Source organism: Puntigrus tetrazona, chromosome 16 (genome assembly GCF_018831695.1).
Source record: "Puntigrus tetrazona isolate hp1 chromosome 16, ASM1883169v1, whole genome shotgun sequence".
Lineage (NCBI taxonomy): Eukaryota > Metazoa > Chordata > Actinopteri > Cypriniformes > Cyprinidae > Puntigrus > Puntigrus tetrazona.
The window spans coordinates 6,639,397-6,667,352 of record NC_056714.1 but is presented as its reverse complement, the minus strand read 5'-3'; the positions used below and the strand labels follow the sequence as shown (position 1 = coordinate 6,667,352).

General features: G+C 41.1%; 1 protein-coding gene across 1 annotated transcript in view; it reads left to right on the top strand.

Moving 5' to 3' along the window:
• Positions 1–16,404, top strand: part of LOC122360792 (RNA-binding protein 25-like) — a gene marked incomplete at its 5' end in the record, with an annotated part of 39,278 nt that extends 22,874 nt beyond the window's left edge. The window contains 3 exons of the mRNA XM_043261656.1: positions 3,707–4,719; positions 6,112–6,258; positions 16,303–16,404. Of these exons, the coding sequence (XP_043117591.1) occupies positions 3,707–4,719; positions 6,112–6,258; positions 16,303–16,404 (1,262 nt within the window). The remainder of the gene's footprint in view (positions 1–3,706; positions 4,720–6,111; positions 6,259–16,302) is intronic.
• Positions 16,405–27,956: the final 11,552 nt, after the last annotated feature.

Here is a 27,956-nt window from a genome sequence, read left to right as displayed (position 1 = left end):
GGTGAGGGCCCCGGAGGCCTGATTGATATTCATGCCGGCGGGTCTCCCGTGGCCCCGACACGCTGGCGTTTGTAATCAGCTGCTATTTACCTGCGTGTGTTTTCTGCTTGAACTCTGCTGTTTTGTGAAGAATCTGTGACTTGTGTCATCGCTTTGTTGAGACTCACAGACTTTGTCGCTACAGTTTATTAGCATTTCATCCAGTTCTTATCTCCTGAAGACTGTAGAAGAACAGAGCACAGGCTTCTGAAGACGAGATGATTCATGGACGTCGGTTATAGCTTACGGCATTATTTCAGACAATATATCATTTTGAGCTTAACCCAGTTTAAACCAGCTACACAGTTCTTTACTTTCTAGCAGTGGTCTTATATGTTGATTACATAAGGCCTAAAGGGGATATATATATATATATATATATATATATATATATATATATATATATATATATATAGCAGACCAGTCAAGTTCTTCCACACTGATTCAATCTGTCATTTATTTTTAACCTTGCCTTAAACACAGAGGCAATGTCATGTTAGAATAGAAAAGAGTCCTGTACAAACTGTTGCTATAAACTTAAATATCATTATATGTATCATTATATGCTTTAACAAAAAGATTTGTACTCATGGATATTACTATAATATATATATATATATATATATATATATATATATATATATATATATATAATCACAAAAGTGTAATATTGCTATAAATTTAAATTACATCATGCATACTTACATCAAAAATCTATTTATGACATGTAAAAAGACTTTTTGCTTTTCTCTAAGACAATAAAATGATATATGCTTATTATTCTAATGTATTTTAATATGCACAAGTCAGAATAAGCACGCTGTTTGTCATTTTGTCTCTTTCCGTACCTCTAATGTGCTTTTCATGGCCATAAAATCACTTTCACCCACATATAAGTGACTGTACTCTGACTGTAATAAATGTCAAATGTTAGTTTAGTTCAGTTTTGTCTCATATGTAACGAGATGAGTATTGAAGTACTAAAACTTGTAATTTGACATTTATCGCACTTTAAAACACTCGTAATCAGAGTACGGTTACTTAGAGGATCACAGATGATATGTGCAAAAAGTAGTGAACAATTTATAAGGCGTTTAGTTTCCATTGCGATGTAATGTTTAATGCAGTATTTCTCTTTCCTGTTTAAATCTACGTGATAACCGAGTTCACAGATACGAAAGCAGTCTACAAGTACTGGGATTATATCATCTAAAAGGTCTGGATTCGATCACTAACCCCAGGTTAGACCACGTTTAGACGCTGACCTCTCCGTTAAGCCGTTGGACGCGTTTGGAGGAGGTTTCTATAGCTCGTGATGTCATAATGTCACCGTCCCGGTTCCCAGCGAGCTCCAGGCCTGCATCAGCTCCAGACCGAGGCGCCGAACTTGTCTAATTAAAACTGAAGGGTTTGCGAGCGCATAGGTGGAGCTGCTGCAGAAGCCCAGTGGTTTTATATGGCAGCGGGGCACCATCTGCATCAATTACAGAGAGCCTTGTCAGCGTCAGCCACCGGATCCCTGTTTGTTTGGTTGTAGCCGATGTTGTTTTTTCCCCCAGAATATTCCTCTGTGTTCCCGTGATTGCAGGCCTTGTCAAAGGACGGACAGCGGAGGAGCGCGGAGAGCGAAGCGCCTGCCTCATGCCAGCCTGAGCCGTGTTAAGCTCTCTTTAGTGGCTCGGTGACATCAGCAGTGGCCCAAAACAGCAGCTCCTCAAAAGCATTCGCATGCATTTCATGCCCGACCGCCTCAAAAGTGCTGCTCTGAAATCGACACCTTATTTGATGTCCTCCTGCCCGCTGTTAATTGAGAAGAGCATCTCTGACCCTTTTGATCGCCCGCACAATCCCCCAAATGCTCAAGTCTGCTAAATCGCTCCGCGGCCGATGCTAAGCAGTCATATGAAGTGTCTCACTCATTTTTTTTTTTCTCCCCCGCTCTCCTCCCCAACTCTCTTTTTCGCCTTTCTTGCTGTTGGTTTACGTCCAGGCTCCACAGAAATAAGAGATGACAGTTGTTACAGATATGCTGGTTTAATTACTTGTCAGCTTATAGCCGATATCTTGGCTGGCCAACGTGGAAGCTTAACTTTTTTTTCCCCCTTCTAGTAGCTTAAAGCATGACCAGCCTCCAGTGCTTTAGTATTTAGCAATAAAACCCAGGAAATCTGAAAGATAAAAACATGAACAGCTTTTCTAATTTTATGGGGACGAGTGGGCAGTTTTCTGTCACCGCTGGAATTGGCTTTCTCTCCCTCTGTTCCTTCGGCGTGATAGCGAAAGAAAGAGGGGGAGAGCGGCTGAAAGCGAGCTCACGGTGCGAATGAAATTACATCATAAGTGGGGTGCATCGCTGGAGTACAGAGAGGCAGACGATTTCTTTTGCTCGCTGCTGAAGGAGGCTCGCTGCTGCAGCCGTGCTAAGTGTGTTTGCAAATTGATAGATTTTCTAAAGCCTGCTTTTGGACGCGCGCCACATTCCTCGCTCAAATCCCTTCAGAAGTATTCAGCAAAACACTGCTGCTTCTATCGCCTGCTCCAAAGGCTTTGTGTGAAACGCTGAAAATGCTAGATGTGGCCCGCACTTGTACGGTTTGCGCGAGCAAATTCATTTGAAAGGTGCGAGCGTGCGATCTCTTCGGCTCTAGCGGCGCTCCAAGGAACTGCGGACGCTTTTCTTGAGTGACCCTGATTGACCGAAGGGCTCGGGGTGGACGCTCATCTGTCGTTTTAAACTATACTACTCGTTTCCCGTGAAGTCCGCTCGCTCCCTTAGAGAACATGAGAAAATTAAGTCTTCATAACTCAAACAATTTTCTTGGAACATAGTTTTGGTTAGATGGGAAGTCATCTAGTAACCTTCCCAAAACATTAGCACAAGTTTTAATTCATGCGAAACTATAAAAATGTTTTGAACATTTGCATAATTCAAACAAATATACAAATATATTTTGTTTTGCTTACGTTAGCAGGCCTAACGTTTTTGCAACCTAATGGCAACGCTAGAAAAATGTTCTTAGAGCAAAATTTGCAAAAAAGTGGCATTTCTCCAGTAAAATTCAAAACCATTTGACCATTTGCTCAGACGGTCCAATTTTATACATTTGTGTTATTTAAAAAAAAAAAAAGTAAATAAAGCAACTATCTAACATCCTACAGTTACCATGGAAATAGAAATTGCAGTAATTTCCCACTCCGGTTAATTGAGCTGGTCTGAGTACACTGGTAAACTGTGTAACATATTTGTAAATATCTGAATATTTTCATCTCTTCAAAGCAATCAAGAAGGGAGAACGGTTTCTGTAAAAGCGGACGTTTATGCTTCGGTGTTCTTCAGATGTGTTTCTCTGGGTTTTCCCAGCTTCGGGAGGCAGAGGAGCGCTCCGTGTGCTAAGCTAGTGTGGCAGCGCTGGCTGCTTTAGCAATTAGCTCTGCAAATGTAAGTCCACAAATGTTGTGTCACCAAATGAGATTGTAATACAGCGAACAATGTCGTCCATTTGTTTTGGGTGTTTTCTGCAAGTGGCCAATCGCTTTATTTTGCATTAAGGCAGGCAGCAGGCAGCAGTTTAGTTAATTTTAGGAACAGCATGTCTGTACAGGCCCACACAGCGGAGAGAGGAGGAGGCGGAGAGAGAGAGAGAGAGAGAGAGAGAGAGAGAGAGAGAGAGGAGAGAGAGAGAGAGAGAGACAGAGAGACAGAGAGAGAGAGAGAGAGAGAGAGAGAGAGAGAGAGAGAGAGAGAGAGAGACAGAGAGAGAGAGACAGAGAGAGAGAGAGAGAGAGAGAGAGAGAGAGAGAGAGAGAGAGAGAGAGAGAGAGAGAGAGAGAGACAGAGAGAGAGAGAGAGAGAGAGAGAGAGAGAGAGAGAGAGAGAGAGAGAGAGAGAGAGAGAGAGAGAGAGAGAGAGAGAGAGAGAGAGAGAGAGAGAGAGAGAGAGAGAGAGAGAGAGAGAGAGAGAGAGAGAGAGAGAGAGAGAGAGAGAGAGAGAGAGAGAGAGAGAGAGAGAGAGAGAGAGAGAGAGAGAGAGAGAGAGAGAGAGAGAGAGAGAGAGAGAGAGAGAGAGAGAGAGAGAGAGAGAGAGAGAGAGAGAGAGAGAGAGAGAGAGAGAGAGAGAGAGAGAGAGAGAGAGAGAGAGAGAGAGAGAGAGAGAGAGAGAGAGAGAGAGAGAGAGAGAGAGAGAGAGAGAGAGAGAGAGAGAGAGAGAGAGAGAGAGAGAGAGAGAGAGAGAGAGAGAGAGAGAGAGAGAGAGAGAGAGAGAGAGAGAGAGAGAGAGAGAGAGAGAGAGAGAGAGAGAGAGAGAGAGAGAGAGAGAGAGAGAGAGAGAGAGAGAGAGAGAGAGAGAGAGAGAGACAGAGAGAGAGAGAGAGAGAGAGAGAGAGAGAGAGAGAGAGAGAGAGAGAGAGAGAGAGAGAGAGAGAGAGAGAGAGAGAGAGAGAGAGAGAGAGAGAGAGAGAGAGAGAGAGAGAGAGAGAGAGAGAGAGAGAGAGAGAGAGAGAGAGAGAGAGAGAGAGAGAGAGAGAGAGAGAGAGAGAGAGAGAGAGAGAGAGAGAGAGAGAGAGAGAGAGAGAGAGAGAGAGAGAGAGAGAGAGAGAGAGAGAGAGAGAGAGAGAGAGAGAGAGAGAGAGAGAGAGAGAGAGAGAGAGAGAGAGAGAGAGAGAGAGAGAGAGAGAGAGAGAGAGAGAGAGAGAGAGAGAGAGAGAGAGAGAGAGAGAGAGAGAGAGAGACAGAGAGAGAGAGAGAGAGAGAGAGAGAGAGAGAGAGAGAGAGAGAGAGAGAGAGAGAGAGAGAGAGAGAGAGAGACAGAGAGAGAGAGAGAGAGAGAGAGAGAGAGAGAGAGAGAGAGAGAGAGAGAGAGAGAGAGAGAGAGAGAGAGAGAGAGAGAGAGAGAGAGAGAGAGAGAGAGAGAGAGAGAGAGAGAGAGAGAGAGAGAGAGAGAGAGAGAGAGAGAGAGAGAGAGAGAGAGAGAGAGAGAGAGAGAGAGAGAGAGAGAGAGAGAGAGAGAGAGAGAGAGAGAGAGAGAGAGAGAGAGAGAGAGAGAGACAGAGAGAGAGACAGAGAGAGAGAGAGAGAGAGAGAGAGAGAGACAGAGAGAGAGAGAGAGAGAGAGAGACAGAGAGAGAGAGAGAGAGAGAGAGAGAGAGAGAGAGAGAGACAGAGAGAGAGAGAGAGAGAGAGAGAGAGAGAGAGAGAGAGAGAGAGAGAGAGAGAGAGACAGAGAGAGAGACAGAGAGAGAGAGAGAGCATTGTTCATCTCTCCTTCTCTCTCTCTCTCTTTCCATCATACATACTTTCCTTTCAGCTCCAGCAGATTATTGGTTACTATAGTTTCAGCACTGCTCGATTTCATTTCATGCTGTCAGTGGGTTGTAGAGGTGCACTAAAATTAATTCTGTACTGGAAAACTTCACACTAAATGACTTAGTCTTTCATTATTTAGTCAGCCTCATGTGATTTATCTGTCAAGCCGTAAGAAGAACTGATAGAAACACAAAAGCGCCACATATGGGGTCTCTACAGTATGAGCCGCTGTTTTCTGAAGTCATAATAGCTGTTTTTGAAAAGCAGACCAAACTTTACATCATAATTTAATTATATAATCTCCTGTCTGTTATATTTCATTCAAGGGCGGCAGCAGAGAGGAACACTGTTTGAAAAATGGCTTAAATATATTTCTGTTCTTTACATCGATTCACTTTATATTGAGAAGACTTGTATTTCTCAAATGCATTGCTATTATTATTTATTTTCTATTGTAAGAGCAGTGTGAAGGTTCCTTAAAATTGTATTTTTTTGCATCACTAAAAATAAAGACTTTCAAATTTAGAAAAAGAATCATAATAATAGTAATATATTTTATTTGATTATTATATAAGATTCTTATCTTGCTGCATTGGGCACTTTTTTATGCAAAGGTTTTTCAAACACACGGTTTTCAGTTCTTTTAGTGAACACCTCAGCACCATTTTTGATGTTTGTGTTTCCCGTGGAGTACTGAGACGACCCAGATGTAGAGAAGGTGTGGGTGACATCTGATAGACAACTAACGTTTCATCAGACTTCTTTTGATAGGAAGTCCAGAGGAACGGTTTGGGGAAAGCAATCCTCCTGGACCTGGGAAAATCACGCTCCAGTGAGCAGGCGATCATTGTCTCATCTCCCATAAAGAATCGGACAGATTTCAAACCCCATCATGAGATCCCAGCAGCTTCGGCACGGGTGTGATCGCTGAGCCGAGCCACTCGTGACATGTTGTTTCACATCTTTTGTGTGATATTACAGTACCGAGGCCATAATTTGCCCACGTATGACACACACACCAACGCTGGAGTGGATTATGAACATAATGGAGCTGCTTCACTGAACAGTAAAGGCTTTTTCTAGTAATAATTGCTTTTCTTTACTGCTGTCATTTAAATGGGTTTAATATGGTCCATAAAGCAGGACAGTGTGTGTGTGTGTGTGTGTGTGTGTGTGTGTGTGTGTGTGTGTGTGTGTGTGTGTGTGTGTGTTTGCCCTCTAGTCCTCGTAAAAAAACCACTCTGTGATCTTTTTATTTACATGAGCTCATATATTAACACACGAGCTGTTGTCAGAGCTGGTTATTCTGAAGGATTTTATCCAAGCAGGAGTGCTAATGTATATACAGACGTCACTTTTAAAATACTGAATACACTGTTGACACGCAGCGGCTGTATCTTAACACAGTAATTGAATGATTGTAGTAAATTCAGAACAGAGGCATTCTGTGCTGACTATATCTGATCATATCTAGACCTTTTCAAAAGGTACAATTATATACCCTTTAGGTATTAAGATGGATTCTTTAAACAAATAGTTCACCAAAAAAATGTCATTTGCTGTTGATTTACTCATCCCCTATCCTTTCAAGACGAAGCAACTTTTTTCTTCAGTAAATAAGATTTTTAGCTGAAACTGTCACCTTTGGGGATTCATATAATGCACGTCAATGGCTGCCATCACTTTTAGAGTCGAAAAAGCACATCAGGCAAGTCAAAATGAATACCTGCGGCTCCTGATGATATACTGAGGTCTTACGAAGCAAAATGATCAGTCTGTGCAAGAAGCTGAAAGTTATTTACAGCATTATTACCTCTAATGCAGAGACAAAATTGGTTCATTTGTGAACTGGACGTCTCTCCGGACCGCTTACCTGAGGCTCTGGATTACAGGTAATAATGATTTAAATAATGTTCAGGTTCTCACATTTCTCACATTTGAAAACAATGGAGCTCCAACATTTGACAAGTTGTGAGTGAGACCGTGTTCCCAAAGAGCTTTCACTTTTCCACCACTTCATTCACTCAGAGCCTGCTGTTGGTTGACTTGTCTGATGTAGTTGGTCCATCTGTGTGTCCGGCGCCAGGAGAAGGTGTAACACGGTCACACAGAATCACTTTAGTGTCGCTTCCTAGCTTCAGGTCTTATGGATGAACCATTCAGTGGTTGATCTGTGTCTTATGGTCAGGAGGGCAGTTATTTTCTTAAAGTGTGTGTTGGCCAAAGCCACAGTTGTGGGTTTCCATGCAGTCTACGTAGTAAGCAACATCTGTTGTCGTTCCACACGCACAGTTCATGTCCTCTGTGTCTTTATCTTCTCCCACGTGTCCAATCAAATCAACTCTGAAGATGATGTGGTCTTCTGTAGGTCCTCAGATCCTCCTGTATTGTCGCTCTGGTCATTATATGGACTATAGTTGTTCTTTGATTGTTGTTCAATTTTGACAGGACTTGGATGGTACAATAGCTAACTGACTTCAGTTTTTTTTTGTCATGGAAGTGTTGACTGATCACACCTGCCAGCCCATTTTTTTCAGAGCTAGTTCTATAGTAGATGACATTATACCCTTCTCTGGTTTACTTAGCCTTTGATCCTCTCAGCTTTGTTTCCCATATGCATGCAACGTTGATTTGCCTGGTCTTGAGATAATAAACTAACTCGCGCCGACGGAAGGTGAGCGTTCCAGTATTGATCGTAGTAAATTGGAGTGGGACTTCTCTCTTTACCCTACTCCGTCCTTGAGTAGTCAGTCCTGACATATTTCTCCCACCGCTTGGGTGAAGGTAGCTCTGGCGGAGACACTACTTCGGTGAGCCAAATTTCGAGATTGTTCCATAAACGTGACGATTCTACAGTGGAGGCCAAAATGATTAGAACACCATATTTTCACCAGCCAGAAAATGGTTTTGTCAGTTATTTATATATTTTACTGTAGTGATGAGATCAGAAACAAAAATTGTTACAATTAATGGCAAAATGAATGTTTGGAAATGTAAACTTGACATTTCCAACGTACACACCACCGCTAAAGATAGAAGTAATGGACTTAAATCCATTTTAAGATGCTGAAAATACACATAATTTTCCTCACCTCTGTATATCCCAAGTAGCATGTCCCACCATGCCGTTGGAGTCCCCCACCGTTGGCCAAGGACTATTAAAGTCTTTGTTACCAGCCGATACAACGAGGGAGGTTCATGAACCAATTGCTGCTGTTCTGATGACAATGACTTAAAATGATTTACTTCTTTAAATGCACGCGGTGCAGCACTAAACCAGTGCTGATTAGAGCCTGGTTATAATGAATTTCCGTTACATATACTATGCACAAACTGTTTATTGAAAATCAAATATAATCAGATATAATGAAATTAAAAGCAGTGTTGTCAGGAACTGGAGAACGTGTGCTATAGATTCCAAAATGTTTTCTCCAAGTTCTCCACTGGATAATTTAAGCATGTACCTCAGTTCAGCAAGAGATGCAGAAATATGGGCCCTTTGGTGGTCTTTCAAGCATAGACCCCATATTTCTTTTCTGTCTCTTTCTCTCTCAGATTAGCTTTCCCTTCCGGCCACGATTGCTATTTAGACACCCATCTCGCAATTGTTTACAGTATTGATTTATTTAGTGAGTGATTGGGGTTAGAGGGTAAATTAAAACGGCCATCATCACAGCTGGCCCGAGGCCGGGAACTCTGTGACCGATCGTGTCAGGGACAGACTGAGTGTTTAAACCACAGCCCCGCTGCACCACAAACACACATCCTTGTGAAAATCTATCATGCTTTTACTTCAGTTGTGATTATGGCACTGTATGAGTTCCTGTTGTAAATGTGCTGAGGCCGAGTGCAGTGATAATCATTCCTGATGCTCTTACAGGGCAGTCGAACGAAGCAAACATGACTGTTGTTCCAGTGGAATATTCTGAAACATCTCAGCTTCTAGAATTGGGACACTATAATAGTTTTTGTTAGATCAGTTTTATAATTATTTTCATTTAAGTTATATATATATATATATATATATATATATATATATATATATATATATATATATATATAATATATAAAATATATAATATTTTTAATTATTATTTATTTGTTTATTTTTAAATTAATTAATTCATTTTTTTATTGTTTATTGTGTTTTATGATATTTCTATATATATTTGAATTTTGCCTTACACATAAGATTTCATTTGATTTCAGTTAGTTTACTGTCTTTCAAGTTAACATTATTATTATTATTATTATTATTATTATTATTATTCAACAACCAAACTAACTGACTAATTAAGCTTTCCACAAATGACAAAAATAGCAATAAAATTGGCCCGTAGTTTCATATACACTCTATTCCAAGCATTTTGAGAGCGTTCAGTAGCTTTCTGTGAGAAACAGAAATAAATGTAAGAGCATTTTAAGATATGTATTATGTATATTCAGCTGTTATGCTTTCTAATCCTCTCATTTAGATGGAAAATCAGCTCTTAATTGATTCTGATACATTTCTGAGCATTTGCGTTGAATGGCCTCCATCGGTTCCCGCTGTTCCTCCAGCTTCCACCTCCAGCCTCTGAAGATCACGGCTCAGTACGCCATGTGTCATTTGCCTTATTAAGGGCTTAGTCACTAATTGCATTAGGCATATTAGCATGTAAGCATTTGAGGCTTCTCAGTCACCCTAAAATGGGATTTTCCAGTCAGCAAAGAGCACATGAGCTTCGTACTTAACCGTTTGGGCCAAAAAGCCATTTCAGTTTGCTGCACACTGAAAGTGGACATTTAGAGAGCTGTTAATAATAGAAACTCAATCCTGATTAAAACCCAGCGTTATTTATGAATTTTACAAAAGACAAACAAGTTAGAGACTGACATTTTGGAAACTGGAAAAACATATAAAACAAAATGCGGTTACAGTTTTGCAATTTAGGGATGCACTAAATGTTCTATTAATTTTTATAAGGCATGTGTCAATGTGATCTGTGCAACAAACAGAAAACGTGCGTACGCCTCTCTTTTCAGATGTAAAATCTATAAATCGCAAATGATTCAGAGGTCTTCCTGCAGATTTCTGCCAAAATAAAAGCTGAGGAAAAGCAAGACATCCATCAACACTGATGCGTTAGTATTATAAAATAAAATAAGACAGTGATAACGATTATTATTACAACAACTCTATCAACCACACATAGTGTTCAAATTTGATTTGTATATATATATGAATTTTAAATTAATTATCTTCTAATTATATATATATATATATATATTAGTAAAAATGGATGGTAAAAGAAACTGTTAAATTATTATTATTTTTCTTTCTTTCTTTGAACAGCAAAACAAAGCCATAAAAAAGCACAATTTTAGCTATTTAATTTATGCAATGACGAAAAAAAAATGGCAATATGCATATGGGAAAAAACGCGTTCGGTCTTCAGCTTCTGGCCCGCAGACCAGTGCTTCATTTTTTTTTTCCAGTTTCAACTTCAGCCGATAACCGAATCATATGTAAAGATTAGTTCGAAACATTCTGGTTGATTTTGAATATTCTACTAAACTTTTGTTTCCAATTTTTTAACCGTGCATGCTTTTCGTTATGAGAACCGTTGTGAGTTCAGTATTTTTTCTACTCCACACGTTCTCCAGGCATCCAGAAGCTGCTCACACGTGATGGAGTCTCTGACAGAAGAGCTCATTGTTCTCAGGGGAACCGCTTCAATCTGAAACACACTGTGAAAGTTACTAATTGGCAGTTGTTTTCTTAGCCTGACACAACTAGTTAGTGAGAATCAGTAAACATGTGGCGCTGGTAAACTCCTGTGTCTCTGTGCCCTCTTCAGTCCTTCAGAAAACACACCGAGGTGCTCCATCAAATCAAACCCAGCGACTGAATTCTCCGCGGTCGCCAGGTTAAGCTTTTGATCTAAGCAAACAGATTCTTTAAAGGCAGACGCAAAAAAGGGCTAAATGAATGCGTGTTTGCGTTCACTCTTACCTTATTTTTGTGGCGTGTGAGCCTTTGATGTTGTGTTTGTTCTCAAGCACTCTCAGAGCCGAGAGAGATCCAGACTCCTGATCCAGATCCCGTCTGAAGCGTTGCGTGAAAGTACACGGCTCACCGGAATGAGTTGTTCTGATTGATCGGCCTCTGAATTCAGTGTTTTGTATATAATCATGACACGCCACTGTTTCGACTGCAGACCGGTGTTTGAGGACCTTAGCGCCAGTTTGTTTTCGAAACATATTTTAAGCAATTCTTGCAAAGTAAGTAATTAAAATGACTTCATGTTAGCTGATGTAGATGCAGAAACACACATTTTATTTCATTATTATTATTTTTTTCAAAAGTGTAGAAATTCTTGCTTTTCTTCATCTTTCTCCTTCTCTTCTTCTTTTTCTAGCTTATTCTATTTATTTCTTGTTTGTATACTTTAAATAGGACTGGATGTTTAATTTAAAAAAGACCAAATAGAAATATTGAAATGTTACAGTTTTGCTTTATGTTTTTATTGTTTAATTTTTATTATTGATGTTTTTATGTATTCTTAATGATAATAGTAATAATTACAACTTAGGCTAAATTGTGCATTCATATAAACTAAGAAAACACATTTTAAATGAAAATTGTGTAATTGTGCAAAAATTGTGTCAGAAAAATCACTGTTAAATTTACCTCCCAAATTTGATGTCGTTCATTTAATGTAAAAATTTAAATGTTGACTTAACATAAAAATTTTTTCCTTTTGAGTTTACTCAACTTACTCAACTTGTTCACCCAACCCAATCTGTTATTATCGTCTTCTTGGTGTATTATTATTATTTTACAATTGACAAACATTAATGTATAAGTTAGACTAATAAGTAGACAGCATTGTCCTTTGTTTGTAAGACAACTTACAAGACTAAAATATCCAGAAAACGGACATAAGTGGTTGAACACTAACCTCAAGAACAGTGGCGATCAATTCATGTTAACAAAGTACAACAAATAACTAACAACAAAGATTAAAAGGAATTACCAAACAGCAATAATCTTATAACAGCAACTGCATCATTTATTCACGCTGCAATGCATGCTGGGAACATTTCAACTATGAAATTCAATATGAAATTCATTTGGGAATTTTGTTGATCTGACAAGGGTTTTATGTAGTTTGAAGAAAATAGCATTTTTTTTTGTATTTGGAAAAAGGTTTTGTAACCTGGAAAAAGTGCAGTTCCATTTATACATTGTTTACTAAGGCCCCTAGTGGGCCCCGGGCCCCTGCTTCAAAAAACCACTGAGCTACACTGTATAATAACTGACTGCTGTCCCAGTTCCACGAGGAACCATTCAAGGACCTCAAAAGACCTGTAAAGACCCGTTTCTTAACTTTTCATAATCTAATTCGTTCAACACACAGAACCTTTAGTGAAACAGCTTTTTTAAACGGAACCTTTTAAAACGCTCTTAAAAATAAAGGTGTCTTACGGTGGTTCCATAAAGAACATTTAACATCTGAAGAACCTCTCTGGGAAAAAAAATAAAAGAAAAAAAAGATCTATGTGTGTTTTTTGGCCTTGTTTCTGAACAGAACATGAGGTTAAATATTCTTCTTCTTAAAAAAGCTGTAGTTTTGTCTCGGTGAGGACGGATCCTTGCACAGCAGCGCTGCAGCTCACGTCCGTGACGGACTCTCGTACGGACAGGAGGGCTGACATGCGGCCCTGTCGGGCTCTGGCGGAGCGCAGAGGGCTCACGTTTCTCCTGTGGACGATTCCAGATGAGTCCCCTCCCTGCCTCTGTCAGAGCCGGTGATAAATGAGGAGCGGGACCGGCCTCTCTGTTTATTTAGACCTCTTGTTTCTGACATAGCCCTGCTCAAATCCAGCGCTGAAGTGTCTGCTATTAAAACATAACCCGACCTGACAACAAGCAGTCCTCTGGGCATCGGGCCCCTCACAACCGTCCCGGAGCCGCCGCAGCCGACTGTAGCAGACTTTCCAGTACATTAGGAGTCCATGAAAGATCTGACCAGGGCTTCGGACGCATCCAAACATATGGGAAAGCGCTAGACTCGATTTTTCCAAGGGATTCGGTTCCTAAGAGAGACGGCTGCGAGCCGGAGGGCCCGGGACGTCGCAGCTGCCTGGGCCTTTGGGCATGCATGTCCTTATAAATAATTGTTTCCTGTACGTCAGATCCACTTTTCGCTCGACTGCTGAACACGGGGAGAGGCCTGGCCCTGGTTTGGGCTTGTAAAACATCTCAATGTTCCAGTCCGGAGAGGAAAGGCAGGAGCTTTGAGAGCCGCCAGTTGTTGTGCTCGAGTCAAGCCACTTACAGTCAAAGCTAAACCCATTTCTCACAGATTATAATATTATATAAGGTACAACGTAAACTTGTATGTGCGCAATTATTGCATTACGCCAAGTTGTTCATTCGGTAGTTGAGGCCATCTAATATAAAGTGGGATCGATTCTTTGATAGTAAGTTAATTTGGTTGAATAGCCGTCAGCTGCTCAACTCAATCAATTACCAAGAGACTCTTCGTTTCGCTCGGTCTGTGGTTGCATTAGCAATTAAAGAAAAAGGTGACACTTTATTTTGAAAGTCCACTTTAAATATCCAACTACCTATAGGTAACTTTGCGGACTGTCAAAGTGTAGCACTACGGTAAAAACCATGTCCAAAATGAAGTCTGCTGTGTGAATGGTTTGTCTCGCGTGCTTCCCTGGCATGTGTGCTTCAGACCGGGGTGTAATGGTGAGAAAATCTCCAATCGACAGGGGGCCTGTGAAACGTGAGCCAGCTCTTACTTAGCGTTATGTTTTTACAAATGTTCGGAGCAGACAAGCAATGACGCAGGCCATCAAACCTTAATACCTCATCAGAAGAGAGGAAGGGGAAAGTACCGCGGGGGAGCGCTTTGGCTCGCTCGGAGGACATGTGGTGACAACTGCTCCTCTCGCGCTAAACAAACACGCTCCGCGCCACCATTAATATGCACGTTCACAGACTCCGTAATTGAAAGTCGGCTTCACGTGCGAGCGGAGGGGAGATAATTGTGTGTTTTGTCAAATGTGTTGGGCTGGAATTGGAAGCGGACTGTGTGTTTTTGTTTGTGGACCCCAGGCGTGTTATTCTGCCGCGGTGTCCTGGATTCAGATCCGCCGCTCTCAAGTGGGCACATCTGAGAACCGAGGGGGTTTGGCAGGGAGATGGCAGCCTGCGCTTATATGAGGCCCCAAATTTAATGAGCATGAATAATGAATAATGCACTCGACATGCTGATCTCTGAATGAGATGCCAATTTATTAGGCCAAACCCTTCCTGCTCTGCTCTCCCTCTCCGTATCTGGGCTCTTTATTTTGACTTGCCAGGAAACGAGCTTTGTGAACTTGCTCTCTTTTATTTTGCACAATGCACTCAGCATATGCATCGTTTCTGCACCCGTGGAATTCCTGCGTGGCGCGTGCGGCGTCCGTTGAAATGCAGAATACGTGAGAGACCACAGCGGTATTTGCTGCACAGTGATTAGTACACATGCACTGTATTTTATTTACAGAGATTGACTCATTTACATGAAAAACGACGTAGCCGGTGCCACTATGCAGGAACGCTGCATTCACATTTGTGCGTTTGGCAGATGCTTTTATCTGAAGCAACTTTCAAGCTATGCATTTGATCAGTTCGTGCATTCACTGGAAGGCAAAGCAATGACCTTGACACCGCTGCAGCAGAGCCCAGCACGCTTTATAACGCTGCGCAGCCAAAACGCAATGCATCTGGACTGACTAGTCTCTTTCTCGACTCAAATATTTCATCAAATATTTATAATGTTACAAAAGATTTCTAATTGCATTCTGTCCTTTTGAACTTTCCGTTCAGCAAAGAATTCTGAAAAAAAATTAAATGCATCGCTGTTTTCACGTCAGTATGAAGCAGCGCAAGGCTTTTCAGAATAGATGATAAACAGAAGTGAAAATCCAGATTCCATCACAGAAATAAATGACATCTTAACATAGATTGATATAGAAAACAGTGTGAAAATAGTAAATACAAAAAAAAGGAAAAAAATTATACAAATAAAAAATAATATAATATAAAATTTTAATTAAAAAAAAATAAATAATAAAAAAAAAAAAAAAAAAAAAAAAAAAATATATATATATATATATATATATATATATATATATATATATAATATGTATGTATTTGTAATTACATAAATAGATTCACATAGAAAACAGCTATTCTAAACTGTAATAATAATAAATACAGAGGAAAAAAATACATATACTGATAAAAATACATAATATAATAAAAAAATATAAAAATACCTATGAATACATATACGGTATGTAATATTATTATGATGTATTTGTAATTAAATGAATGCAGTGAACAGAAGTGACTTTTTCCAAAACCGTAAATATATTACCAACGAGAACACGACATTTGAACAGTAGTGTGTGTGTATTTTTTTCTTTCAAACGTCTGAAAATGTACCATAAACAGAGAACGACAACGAAAGCGTGCGCTGAGAGAGCTGGGCTGATGAAGGGCCGTGTGAGCGTTTGCTAGTGTTTCCTGACTGAATTATTGATGCAGCTAATCAATACGTCTCCAGTCCTTAATACACTGATCGATTCCTCCATTATCTCCATCTTTATAAACCGTTTTGAATGTCGTGAAACAGAAGGCTAAACGGCGCGTCTTCAAATATGTGTTTTTAAACTCCCGCTGGACGCCGCTATCGGCACGAATGATGCTCTTTCTGACTCGCTGAAGCTTGATAGTCCTAAAAAAAACCTCCTAAATTCCAGGCAGACTCCCACGTCTCCGGACCTGTCAGTCAGGGCCCGTCGTTCCTTCACAAAAGGGCTGGTTTAATTATCGATTCAACTATTTAGCGGCCTGTTCAGACGGCGGATGCTTTTGTTTTGATTCTCTGATTCTGGAGAGTGTTTTGTCTTTAGCTGGACGTCTCTCTGACGAGCCCTACCTGTCCCTTCCCGGGTTCAGATGAGAACGCCTCCCGTGAATCGTCTCCTCGGCCTGTTATCTGTAAAGAGGGCTGATCTCTCGGCGCAGATGGTGGAGTGAGCTGTCGGAGACGTGGCAGGGTTAAGGAGCGAGCGCCGCGTCGAGTCTCCAGACGGGAAATCCAGTGGGTGTGCGTGTTGAGTCGGGGAAAAAAGGAAATATCAGACAGGGAGCTTTCAGAAATACCCAGCCTTACCTGAGAAATTTAGTATAAACCCAGTGGAAACTCAGTGCAGTGTTTTTAGCATGTTCTGACTGCTTTCCAGCCGTTTTCTTCCTGTTTCTTGTGAAAGGGAATCTGGACGTGGCCTGGCTTCCTCCTCCGTGTGGGAGTTTTTCACGCAGCAGATGAAAATCCCAAGCAGCAGGTTTGAGTGAATGTTGGGGACGCTGGGAATCAGTGATGGACGGATCGATTAATTCATTGATTGTATTTGTTTATTTCCATCTCATGGCAGACACTGACCCCCCAAAAAAGGCTTTGAAACTATTTCCCTCAAAAAATGCTAGCACATTAAAATTTTGCGTTAAATAAAGAAATGTGAAATAGTATTTAATGCAAAAAGTACAACCGGTAAAGCAACTAATTGTACTTATGTTATTGCTGGCAAGCCATGAATGAATGCAGGTAGAACATTTTTCGCTTAGACATTAATAGTAGCTTTCACAAGTAAAAATTGTATTTTCTTGAAAAACATACTCTTTGACGGATTAGTGTGTGTGTGTGTGTTTATTTAGACATTTCAGCCAGTATGAGATTGAGCTGAGCGTAAAACACTAAAACACGATTGTTTGGAAAGCCACGAAATATCTGTTCTCCAGAAAAGTGCGAAACCTCGAGTGAAGGACGTGACACCGGTGGGATCCGCTGCGCTTCGGGAAATCCCATTCTTACGTTTAAAGTCTCGCAAATATCGACGGCTGCAGCGCTAATTATAACGGCCGCGCTCTGCGTTCCTCCTCTTAGAGATGAAACACACCTGTTGTCCCGTCGGCGCAGTAAATCTGAGCGACGCTCCAAACAGCAGCGGCGCTCGAGCGTTCCCAGCGAGAGAGAGCAGACCCAGCAACGCTGCCGTATAGCTTTTCAGTCGTGATCCCTGTCAAACAACTGCATCCTCGCACGAAGGCAAAAGAATGCTCTCAGAAGCAGCCCGTATAACGTGATATACACTCGCCATGTTTCCTCGCAGGCCCTGTCAGCCCGCCTAAGCGTCCTCGCTCGTAACTTCCTTTAAAGAGGCGATGCGGAATTTGTTTGCCTGTGCGTTTTTTCCCCCCGCCGGTCAGAGTCGGAGCTGTCAGGTAACTCATGAAAAAGTCATCGGGCTGGCTCCTGGCGTCTTTCACTGTCAGTCGACATCACGTCAAGAGAGCGAGAGCGGCCCGGGCCGGCGCAGGTACGCAGCTCTGACCATATGTTTCGCCTATTTCTGACAGTAAAAATGGCATTTACATGGCCGCCGCGTGCTGTTTACAGAGGTTTAAACTCCTGCGTCCTGCGTCGCGTGCTTTTAGCCCCATAGATAATACATGAGCTTGTTGGTTTTTAAGGGACGCCGCCATATGCATGGGAGCATTAAATGAAGAGCTAAACTGACAGCTCCATCTGCCAAATACGCTCTTCGTCAAGAAACGGCCTCCTCCCGCCTCTCTGTCTCTCTGGAGGACGCCGCGCTGTCGTCAGTGCTAATACTAAATATTAATAATTTGTTGACCTCAAAGTGTTTGGGAGCGCGCCGAGGGCCAGGCACTGAATGGCATATGCAGATGTCAGGTGAGTGCTGATTTCCCACTCTCTGCTCTCTTTGTTTCTGTTTAGCCGCCTCTCAGAAAACAGACAAGTTGCAGCAGAATTCGTCATGAATATTGCATCGCGGTGCACGTCAACACACACACACGCACACACACACGCATTGGCACGCATGCGCGGCCGTCCCAAAGGGTGGCAACAAAACAAGCCCAGCACTTCTGTCAGGCTTTTGTGTAAAATGAGCATTACATGCCTCCCATCAGACTCGGAGGAATCCTAAAGACGTGAACGCTTACCTCTGTGCGAGCCGCTCGTGTTGTAAATAAATTGCATAATGTTTTCCGGATGCCGTCGTGATTTAGCAAGAGCGTTTCAAACTTTAATGGCTGCCGTATCTCTGGTCGTGTTCGGATCCTGCTGCGGCTCGCAATCGCTGACTTAAAAAACACACACCGCCGCTCAACTCTCACCCACTTTTTACGTCTAAATAACTAAATAGTGAAATTGAATATGTTCATAATACTTAAAGGCAAGCAAAAAACAGCGACGATGACAAAAGTAGGAAATCTAAGCAAAACTGAATTGCTAAATGTAAGGGTCAATTTTTATTTTTTTTTATGTGGAGAAGTATTAAGCCTAATTTCAATAAAAGGGTTGCAATGTCACATAATGATAATATATATATATATATATTTATATATGCATATTTATGCTGGTGCTCAGTATTAGGGATGTTGTAGTTAACTAAAGGTAAAATGAAAACAATGAAGCTTAAAAGGAAAGAAAGAAAGAAAGAATGTAATGAAATAAAACTATTGATTAAACTATGCAGCTGTTATAAAATGTAAAGAAACAAATAAATAAATTGAAACAAAATTCAGCTTTTTTGTACAAAATAATTATAAAACTGAAATAAAAAAATAACTGCTTTAAAATATCAATACCATATTAATACTATTAATAATAACCAATACTATTAAACAACGCTGTTGCATACACATTATATCAAATTATAATGAAATTTAGTTAATCACATTTCAAAATATAATTATGAAGACTCTCTTAAGAGCGTCACGCAGCCCTGGTTCTCTCTCTCTCTCTTAATGTGTGTAGGCCTTGATTTCAAGACTGAGAGACCCACGGACGGCTCTGCTGTGTTTTCAGGACGCTAGCTGACGGAGGACGGTTGGGAAGTGTCTTGATGAGTGTCAGGGTGTCAGAGACGGATTCACTGCGTCTGATGCTCCGCTGTCTTCCTTCAGTGTTTCTCTGAGAGAGTGAAGCATCAGCATGTGTCGGGGACAGCTGACTCGGATGGTAAATGAACAGTCAGAAATAAAAATATTTGCCAGTTCAGTTCATCCCAGCAAAGCAAACAGTGCTAAATATTGTAACAGAACAAACTGCACGGCTTCATTATGATTTGTTTTACCCCCGACATGAAAATGGTCATCAGTTACTTCCCTTCATGTTGTACAAGAGTCACGTGTGGAACAGGAATTAAGAAATGAATAGACAGATTTTCACCTGTCATCTGAGACGATCTGTTGAAGTCTTGGTGAAGAGCTTTATACGGTGAACAGATTAAAGCTTTTATTTAAAAAAAAACATTATTTATAAAATAATGATAAATAATAATAAAACATCCAACATAAACCTAAAAGTTCAGCCATACTTGCTTGATGTATGAGAATGAACCTCCCTGGTTCGTGTTGAAGTTCCTCATTGGTTGAGATTAATCCATGTTTATAAGTGATTAAAAGCATCGTCATGCAAATCAATTGTGAGTAACTCTGAGCACTGTTTTTATGTACCATTTTCTTCAGTTTCAAAGAGAAATGTCCACTGAGTGGCTCTAAAAAACATCTTCAATACGTAAACCCTGGCACATTATTATTATCGGTACATATTGCTGTGTTTTTATAATTTTTTTGCATCTTGCAGTGGTTCACAAGTGAAATATCTGTGGCCTGTTGCAAAAGTTAATGCTCTCATGTTGGAAATATGTCCCACATCAAAACCAAACCTAAACCTACAGATAATGTTAACGTTTATCGTTTTTCGACGTTTAAGCCATGAGTCCAGGTAGGTAGGTATGTATGCATTATAATATATATATTTATGTGTGTGTGTGTGTGTGTGTGTGTATCTCTGTATGTTTAACTACCCCTAACTACCCTGTAGCTCAAACATATAGCTCATACTTTTTTGTTTGTAGAGTAAACAACCTCATGTGATATAAATTCAATATATTCTACCTTTAAAAAGAGCTGTTTGACTGATTTCCTCCCTAAGCTGACTGAAATGTACTCGGCAGGTAATGTACTAAAATGTACGAGATCAGCAGACTATTAGCGGACAACCGATGTTGATGTTCTCAGTCCGAGCGCTTGTACCGTAAGCCGCCATTTAAACCTCGCGAAACGTTTCCATCAGGCACGTCGAGCGCCTCGTCCTTGCAGCACATTGCGTAATGTGGGACTAATCGTTTCCTTGAGCTTTCGCTACTTCGCTACTTTGAGCGCGCAGGATTCTCCGTGCTAATCAGTCTTTAATTGCTAAGCGGGCCCGAACGGACGGAGGAAAGTGAGCGGGAATACGGCTGGTGTCGCCGCAGAACCCAGAACAGCTCAATTATCCCGCTGCCAGTCTCCCAGCCAACGTTTTGTGCTCCGCCATTGATTGGAGCGACTCGGAGCGAGCCGGCGATGCATTTGTGGGCATGCTGCCGAAACCGGCACAAAGGGGGCCGGTGTCAGCTTTTAATTGTAACTGTCTTGCAGAATGGTGTTGTTTTAATATCCTGTATAGATTTTTATGTAATACACTTACTTGCAGGCAGCCCCGAGCAAGAATCAATTCGGCACAGGAATCTCCTTTTGTTAAAAGCCAATCTTGTTTTAATGATGCATGAAGAAATATTCAAGCATTGACATTTTCCTGTCAGGTTCCTTTAGAAAAATCAATTAAGATGATTCTGCTTTGACCCAGTTATCCAGTTAATGCTTATTAGGAATGTAATATGATTTACTGTCAGCATAATATGTATTTTTTGGATCAGATCTCATTAGCTTGTGCATGTTTCAAAGAGTAGCGTTGCATCAGATCCTGTTTACAAGCGTCTGTGTGTGTAAAACAGAGACGGCGGAGTGTTTGTGTTGAATAGAGGTATGAGACAGGTTACACACACGGCCCCGGGGCATCGCCGCCGCCTCTCTCTCTCTTTCTTTCTTTCTTTCTTCTGTTTTTGGAATATAACAGATACGGTGCAACCTGCTTTTTGCACGTTATGAGACGGATATACTGTACATTTGCATTAGCATGTTGTTTGTTTTAAAAGGCTGTTTCCTTGCCATTTTTAATTGTTTTTTAAGTATTAAGATTAAGGTTTGTCTAATCACTTTTTATGTAAAGTTTTATTTCCAGCTTTTAACAAAAATGTATTTTTAATTAACAACTGTAATAATCTTGCTATGGACACTGTGCTAAGCTAACAGACATATTGTGGAATATTATTGGTCTTTTGTTGATTCTGATATTTTGATAGATTTTAATTTATATATAATAAATAAATATATCATATATTTATAAATAATTTATAGCGAGATTATTACAGTTGTTAATTGAATTAATACATTTTTGTTCATTGAAATAAAGCTGTAATAAACTACTACAGTGCATAAAAAGTAGTTAAACACACACACACACACACACACACACACACACCACCTGCAGTTTGGTTTAACCAGTCTATACAACACTAACCTCCTATCTCTGTGCATGAGGTTAAACATAGAATAGATGCCTTACGTAGTACTCAGAACTGTTTGTTTGTTAACATGGCAGTCCGAATTATATTAGAGACCTTTGACGTGTAGGTTTCCTTCTGATTATGGCAGCATTAAATTAAATAATGATCAAATACAAATACCCAGACATAGCGGTAGTTTAAGCAAGTTCATTTTCATCCCTTTAAAAAGCAGATTCAGGCGTCTTGATTTCAGGTTCGATACAAAGCTGCCAGATCGTGTCAGAACTAAACCACAAGAACAGTGAGATGTGTTCAGCACAGGAATCGTAGGAACGCTTAGCTGATTTGAGTGATTTAGATGTTATAACAGCGGCTATTAAAAGCCCTAATTAATTCTTAATCAGAAATGAAGGCCTCAAAATGGTCTGAAATCACAGCGGAAAGTCTTAAATTAATACATTAAATGTTGCACGCAGTGCTAAAAAATTATTAATTTTGTTTTGTTTTGTTCAATGCAATAATGCAAATATTAAAATCAAGATGCACACCGAAGATATTAGGTCTAGTTCCTGAGAAATGTAATATGCTTAAAATCTTTCAGTGGAGTACTAAAACACTCTTTTTTTAATTGAAATTAGGTTGATTTTTCTGCCCATTGGACATGTGTTTTTCTCACTTGTAAATGCTTCATTCTCAAGTAAATACATGCTGAATTAAGAATCTTTAAATATTGAGGGCAAACATAATTTTTGCAGTGTGATCAGAATGTAAAGTAAAATTAATTATATTACGTATGTTAGGAGCTATTAAAGCCATAAGCATTTTTTTTTTCTCCTAAAATGAATAATGGAAAGCTGTCGGTTTACACGATTGTTCATAAAATGCGTTTGCGTTTAAATACCATATCGATGTATTAATTTCGTTCTTTTTTTATTGTTGTAATGACGTTAGCTATAACAATTCCAATCCCTTGTATTGCAGCAGTTCTTCGGTGATGACTTATGCCATCAGATGAAATTGCAGAATTCCTGGAAGAGATGTTATGAGAGAGACATCACATTAGATGTCATCCAACGATAAGATTCCCGATTGGCAATGAAGCAGAAACGGGCTCTGAGGAAGTCGTGGATACAGTCGCTGAAATTCTCTGACACGAAGAAGAGAGGGAGAAAATGACAAAATTAGTCATCCCAAAGCATCACTCGAACAAAGTCTTCTGTCCCAGGGGCTTGAGGATCACCGCTGTCTTTATAATGGGAAATGTTAAACCTGTTTTACGCTGTTTAATGCCTTTTCTTTCTTAAGTCCTATGACAGTCTTTGTTTTACTCCTAATTATCTCGTCTGAATGTGAACAGTCAGCTAAGATGATATGAAGCTCTCTCTCTCTCTCTCTCTCTCTCTCTCTCTCTCTGTCTCTGTCTCCCGCTCTCTTTCCGCTGGCACAGCCTGAACCCATAGACTTTCACTGGTATTTGATGCTGACAGTATTGTCCTTACAGATTGGGTGACTCAGACAGCCAGAACGGAAAATATCGTGGAAACGGGAGACATAAAGACAGAGATCTCAGTTTTCCTCAAGTACACTTCCTTCTCCTAACACATGCACACGCATTTGCCAAATTCTACCAAAATACCATCACATCTCAGGGTTTTCATCCAAAATCAGCGCGGAGTGTTTTTAACTTTGATCGGTGGAGGTGTTTATGAAACCGATCTCCTCTCTTTGACACACAATCCAAGCTTTGCGTCATCGGCACAAAAGAAAACGCTGTCTCCAGCAAGGCAGGAGCCTGTCATGTGCGCTCGCTTTGAAATCATTGACAGAAAGCCACTCCACCCGAGGGTCAGGACGTCCAGCCAAAGAAGGATGCTCCACCTGGGGGGCAATACGCCCAGAGATTCTCCAGATCGCCTTTCAGGAAGGTCAGAAGTCAAATGCTACGGAACCTGACACCACTTTAGCCCTCTGAAATGTTGAGTAACATATTGAGTGAGATGATAGCTCATCTGGGAGCCACGGAGGTCAGCTTTAATAAGTGGAATATTATTTAAGAAATGTGACTACTGTCTAGCGTTCGAACCTGGTCGATTGTCTACATTATTCAAAACGATGCTTTTAAAAGATGCTTCCATTTTTGAATTTTTTTAAATATTTATTGTTCTGATTATCTGCTTATAATAAGGTATTTAAGTTTCTAAGCTAATTTAATAGATATAATATGAGAGAAAATATAATATAATGTGTGCTTATTATATACTAATAAATTGCAATAATGTTAGTAATATTCATGCTAATAATCAACTAATTAAGAGACCCTAAAATAAAGTGTTACTTGAAGGTTTTTCATGGAACTGTCAATGTCAATAAACAACCTTTATTTATGTATTTATAAAAAAAAGCCAAATGTATGACGACAAAAGTCTAGCAACATGCTAACGTCGAACTATTTCTATTTTATGTTTGCACAATTGTAGAAAGGCAGTAGAAAACAAAGCTAGTGTCTACACTGCAGCGAAAGGATATCCAAAAACACGAGTCGCTGTGGTTCAAAATAAAATATTAACGCCTAGGCACTGATCCGGTGTGTTTATGCTGATCCCTGCAAAGATGATTGAAATGTGAACTGTATTAATGAGATTCTGATATATTAATGAGGCGTAAACAGACAAAGTTAATTTAGTTAAAACAGCAGCTACGGCCACACAAATGAATTAGCCAGTTGTCTCTGTCTCTGTCTATCTGTCTAGCTACCTAAGCAGCAGCTATTTTAGATAGCGAATCTCAGAGGGCTCATCGTGTGACCAGGGCCCATCTGTTCTACAGCAGGAGTTAGGCAGCTAAGCGGCGTACTTTGATCCCAATGTAGATTTCTCCAAACCCACCAGGATTTGCCATCCTCTCCAGCTATTGTATAGCTGCCCCCGAGTACAAATGCTAGCTTCATTATAAGTGTGGGCGGTAAAGCTTGTATTCCCTTAAGTGCATGTGAATGCATCATATTGATATTCGGTAGCTTAAAAGCACAAGCATTGCGATATTGTCATGAGCGAGCGGATAAAAAGGTAGGTCACGAATGCGATGCCTTTTAATAAATGTATATGCATTTTTTAAAAGTAAAAAAATCAAAACACTGGACCCCAGTGCGCCACTTATTTGAAATAACAACAGCGTTTGATGCACTGAAGCAGTAAATATATATATATATATATATCGTGTTAAATAGTCCTTTCCGCCACAGCTTTGATTAATCCACCAAACGAGGAATTAAGAAATATACGTTTACTGTACAGTTTACTCGTTATTGGAAAGGGACAGGGCGTCATCCCTGCTTCTTGACGCCATTCGTCTTTGTCAGTCGGCGGCGGTTGGCCGAGGGGGACTGACAGGCAAGAATTAATTCTCTAACACATAATTATGGAGCAAAATGTTGACTGGCTTGCAGAAAGTGCGCGCTGACACTTCTGCAGTTTCTGCGAGACATGGCAGCAACATTAGCATTGGTCATTAGCGGCAGACATTTCCGCGTCTGTGTCGGATACGGGCTCGTGTGCAGACCTATTTGGTTACCTGCATGACAGCCTTGTTCAGGACACAAGAAACAGCTGTCTTGGCCTGTGTGAGTCGAAATAATTAGGCCTGTCATCTTCTGGCTCTGATTTTCCCCTCAGCCCGCTCCACAAAATGCAAATATTTTGCTTTCATTGTCACATTCACCTTGACACGGATATTGCTCGGGTGCCTAACTGGATGAGATGACTTCTAAATTTGCATTGTTCATTCTAATAAATTTGCTTCCCTCTATAGCCGCTGGCAGGGACCCATCAGATAAACTCTCTCCGAGCGTCATCAATCACAGGCGACCTGACAGACGGCTTTCGCCTTCATTTGTTACATACGCGAACACGCTTAATTATTTGTACTGTAATTAGTTGGGAAAATGTCAGGAAATGTCAGCTCTCTGTTCGCCGTGGAAGGGCCCCTGCTTGAAAGCTGTGGTGACTGAAGTGTCATTAATGCCAGCGAACAAGATGAGGATCAGCTGGGGAGGAGAGCGGGGCCTTTACGCTGTAATCATGGAGACTTAGAGGGGGAGCGCTGCAAATCAGCCCGCCGAGCATGATGGGCATCTTATTAGCGAGCAGCAGCATTTCTGCTGCATGTCTTGTATTTTTTTGTCTTTCTTTTCCTCGCCCTCTTCACTTTTCCTCCCAGCGCTGGGAAATAAAGGCAGCGAGCAGCAAAAATAAAGTCGGGTAAACAATTGCTGCTCTCCACTCAGAGAGCTGCTGTCAAACTGGGCGCATTTTACCGGGCTGCGCGGCCTGTCACAAACAGACATTATGCTAAAAGCCGAGCGGAATGGGGAAGCTCTGTGTCAAAACTGTTCAAGTTTGCCTTTTTAAATAGACTGCATTAAATCCGCAGCTCGAATGCGGCTGGAAAAACAACGAGAAGCCGGATTGGCGAGCCAGCCAGGAGCGTCCTTCGCCGCGGTCACGGCTCTCGGGAGGCTTCGCTCGCCGCTCCTCTTCCAGGGCCTCGTTCGGGGCCACCTTAGCCGGAGACGCCACTGATGGTCATCCAAGAGCTCCTTAATTAGCCTGCAATCTGGCAACAGTGCGTGTTCCTGGCCTGTTTGAATAGCACGCCAGATGCAAAACCACCTTCGGTGTGTCATTTCATTGTGTAGGCAGCAGGGACGGGGCATCAGCCGGCCGTCCGCCCGCCGCTCTCTTCTCTGGCACAACAGCTGAGAAAGAGGACAGCAGAGGTGACCCTGACCAACCTCGACCTTCAGTCGCAGACTAATGGCTTGGCGGGGGATGTTAACCTCTCACGTGCCGCGCTGAGGTTCGAAAGCCGGCAGCCCATTGTTTCCCGACTTATTATCTCTCGAGTCATCATTGATCCACAGAGTAGCTCTGTCTGTGTTTGTCACTCACGTCGGAATTGTTCTCCCGGTGTTTTGCGCGGGTTTTCATCCACAGACAGTTTGTCTGAGCGTCAGTGTGTTGTAGTCTTCCACCCGTCTGTTAGGATTTTCGGTTCATTAACAGAGAAGATGTCCACGCTCTTGGCAGCTCGGCGCTGGAAAGCTTTGCTTGGCTGCGTGAAGACGCTCCCGTTATGCGAGAGAAAAATGCACGCCGCAAATAACGCCTTTGCGAGGTTTTCGTTCGCGTGGCCCAGATTAAACCCAAGCCTAAACCCAATGACCACAGATTCCCGATCGAGTATCCATGTAAAATTAAATTCATGGAACCGGTTCGGGGCAAACTCAAAAGACGTAGCATTCAACATTAAGCTAATCTGTGGTTCGATTTGCAGTCTTAAGCTACACAAGCATAAAAGCCTGTGTAAGCATTCTCAAATCTGCCCTGCGAAGCTTATAATAGTCTTATTTTTTTGCTGTGTAGTTGTGGCCTGAGTGCAAAGAGTTTTCCAATGAGGAGAACTCAGCTTAACGTTATTATTCAGGTTTTTTTTGCGAGGGCTTTATGAAAGCCGAGAGTTGTTGGTTCTCTAAAAACAGCAGAACCGCACGACAGCATTAACAAGCAAACGTTTCCTTGACACACAACACTGAAAAACATCAATGCTTTTCCAGTAGTTATAAAGCAATACCTTATTTAAGTTAGTGGGTCAAACCAAAATTTGAGCGCACTAGTATTCTCTAGCTAGACGTAGATTCGTGAGCGAAAGGACTTTCTCACTCTATTGCTTGTTTGATTGAACATTTTTATATTTTTCAAAATATGAAGAGCGTTAAATATAAGTGCATTCTATATCTGGGTGTATTCCGTCAAGCGTTCGGCGTAGAACACCGTGTTGTTTTATTGCTTTGGCGAAACGAAACATACGTGTGTTGTGCCATAAAAGCACCGAGCAGTACGCTAGCACAAAGCGAACAAACCACAAAACTACATTTTGAATTGAATGAACAAAGCCAAGTTTGTGGCTTTGAAGTAACGATAGTGTTCCTGCGACGAGGACGTTCTCATCCGGCCCTTTTCAAGAATCCGCTATCAAACCGGCGCATAAAAGTCTCCCATGTATCTGCGAGAATCCGAGAGGGTTGA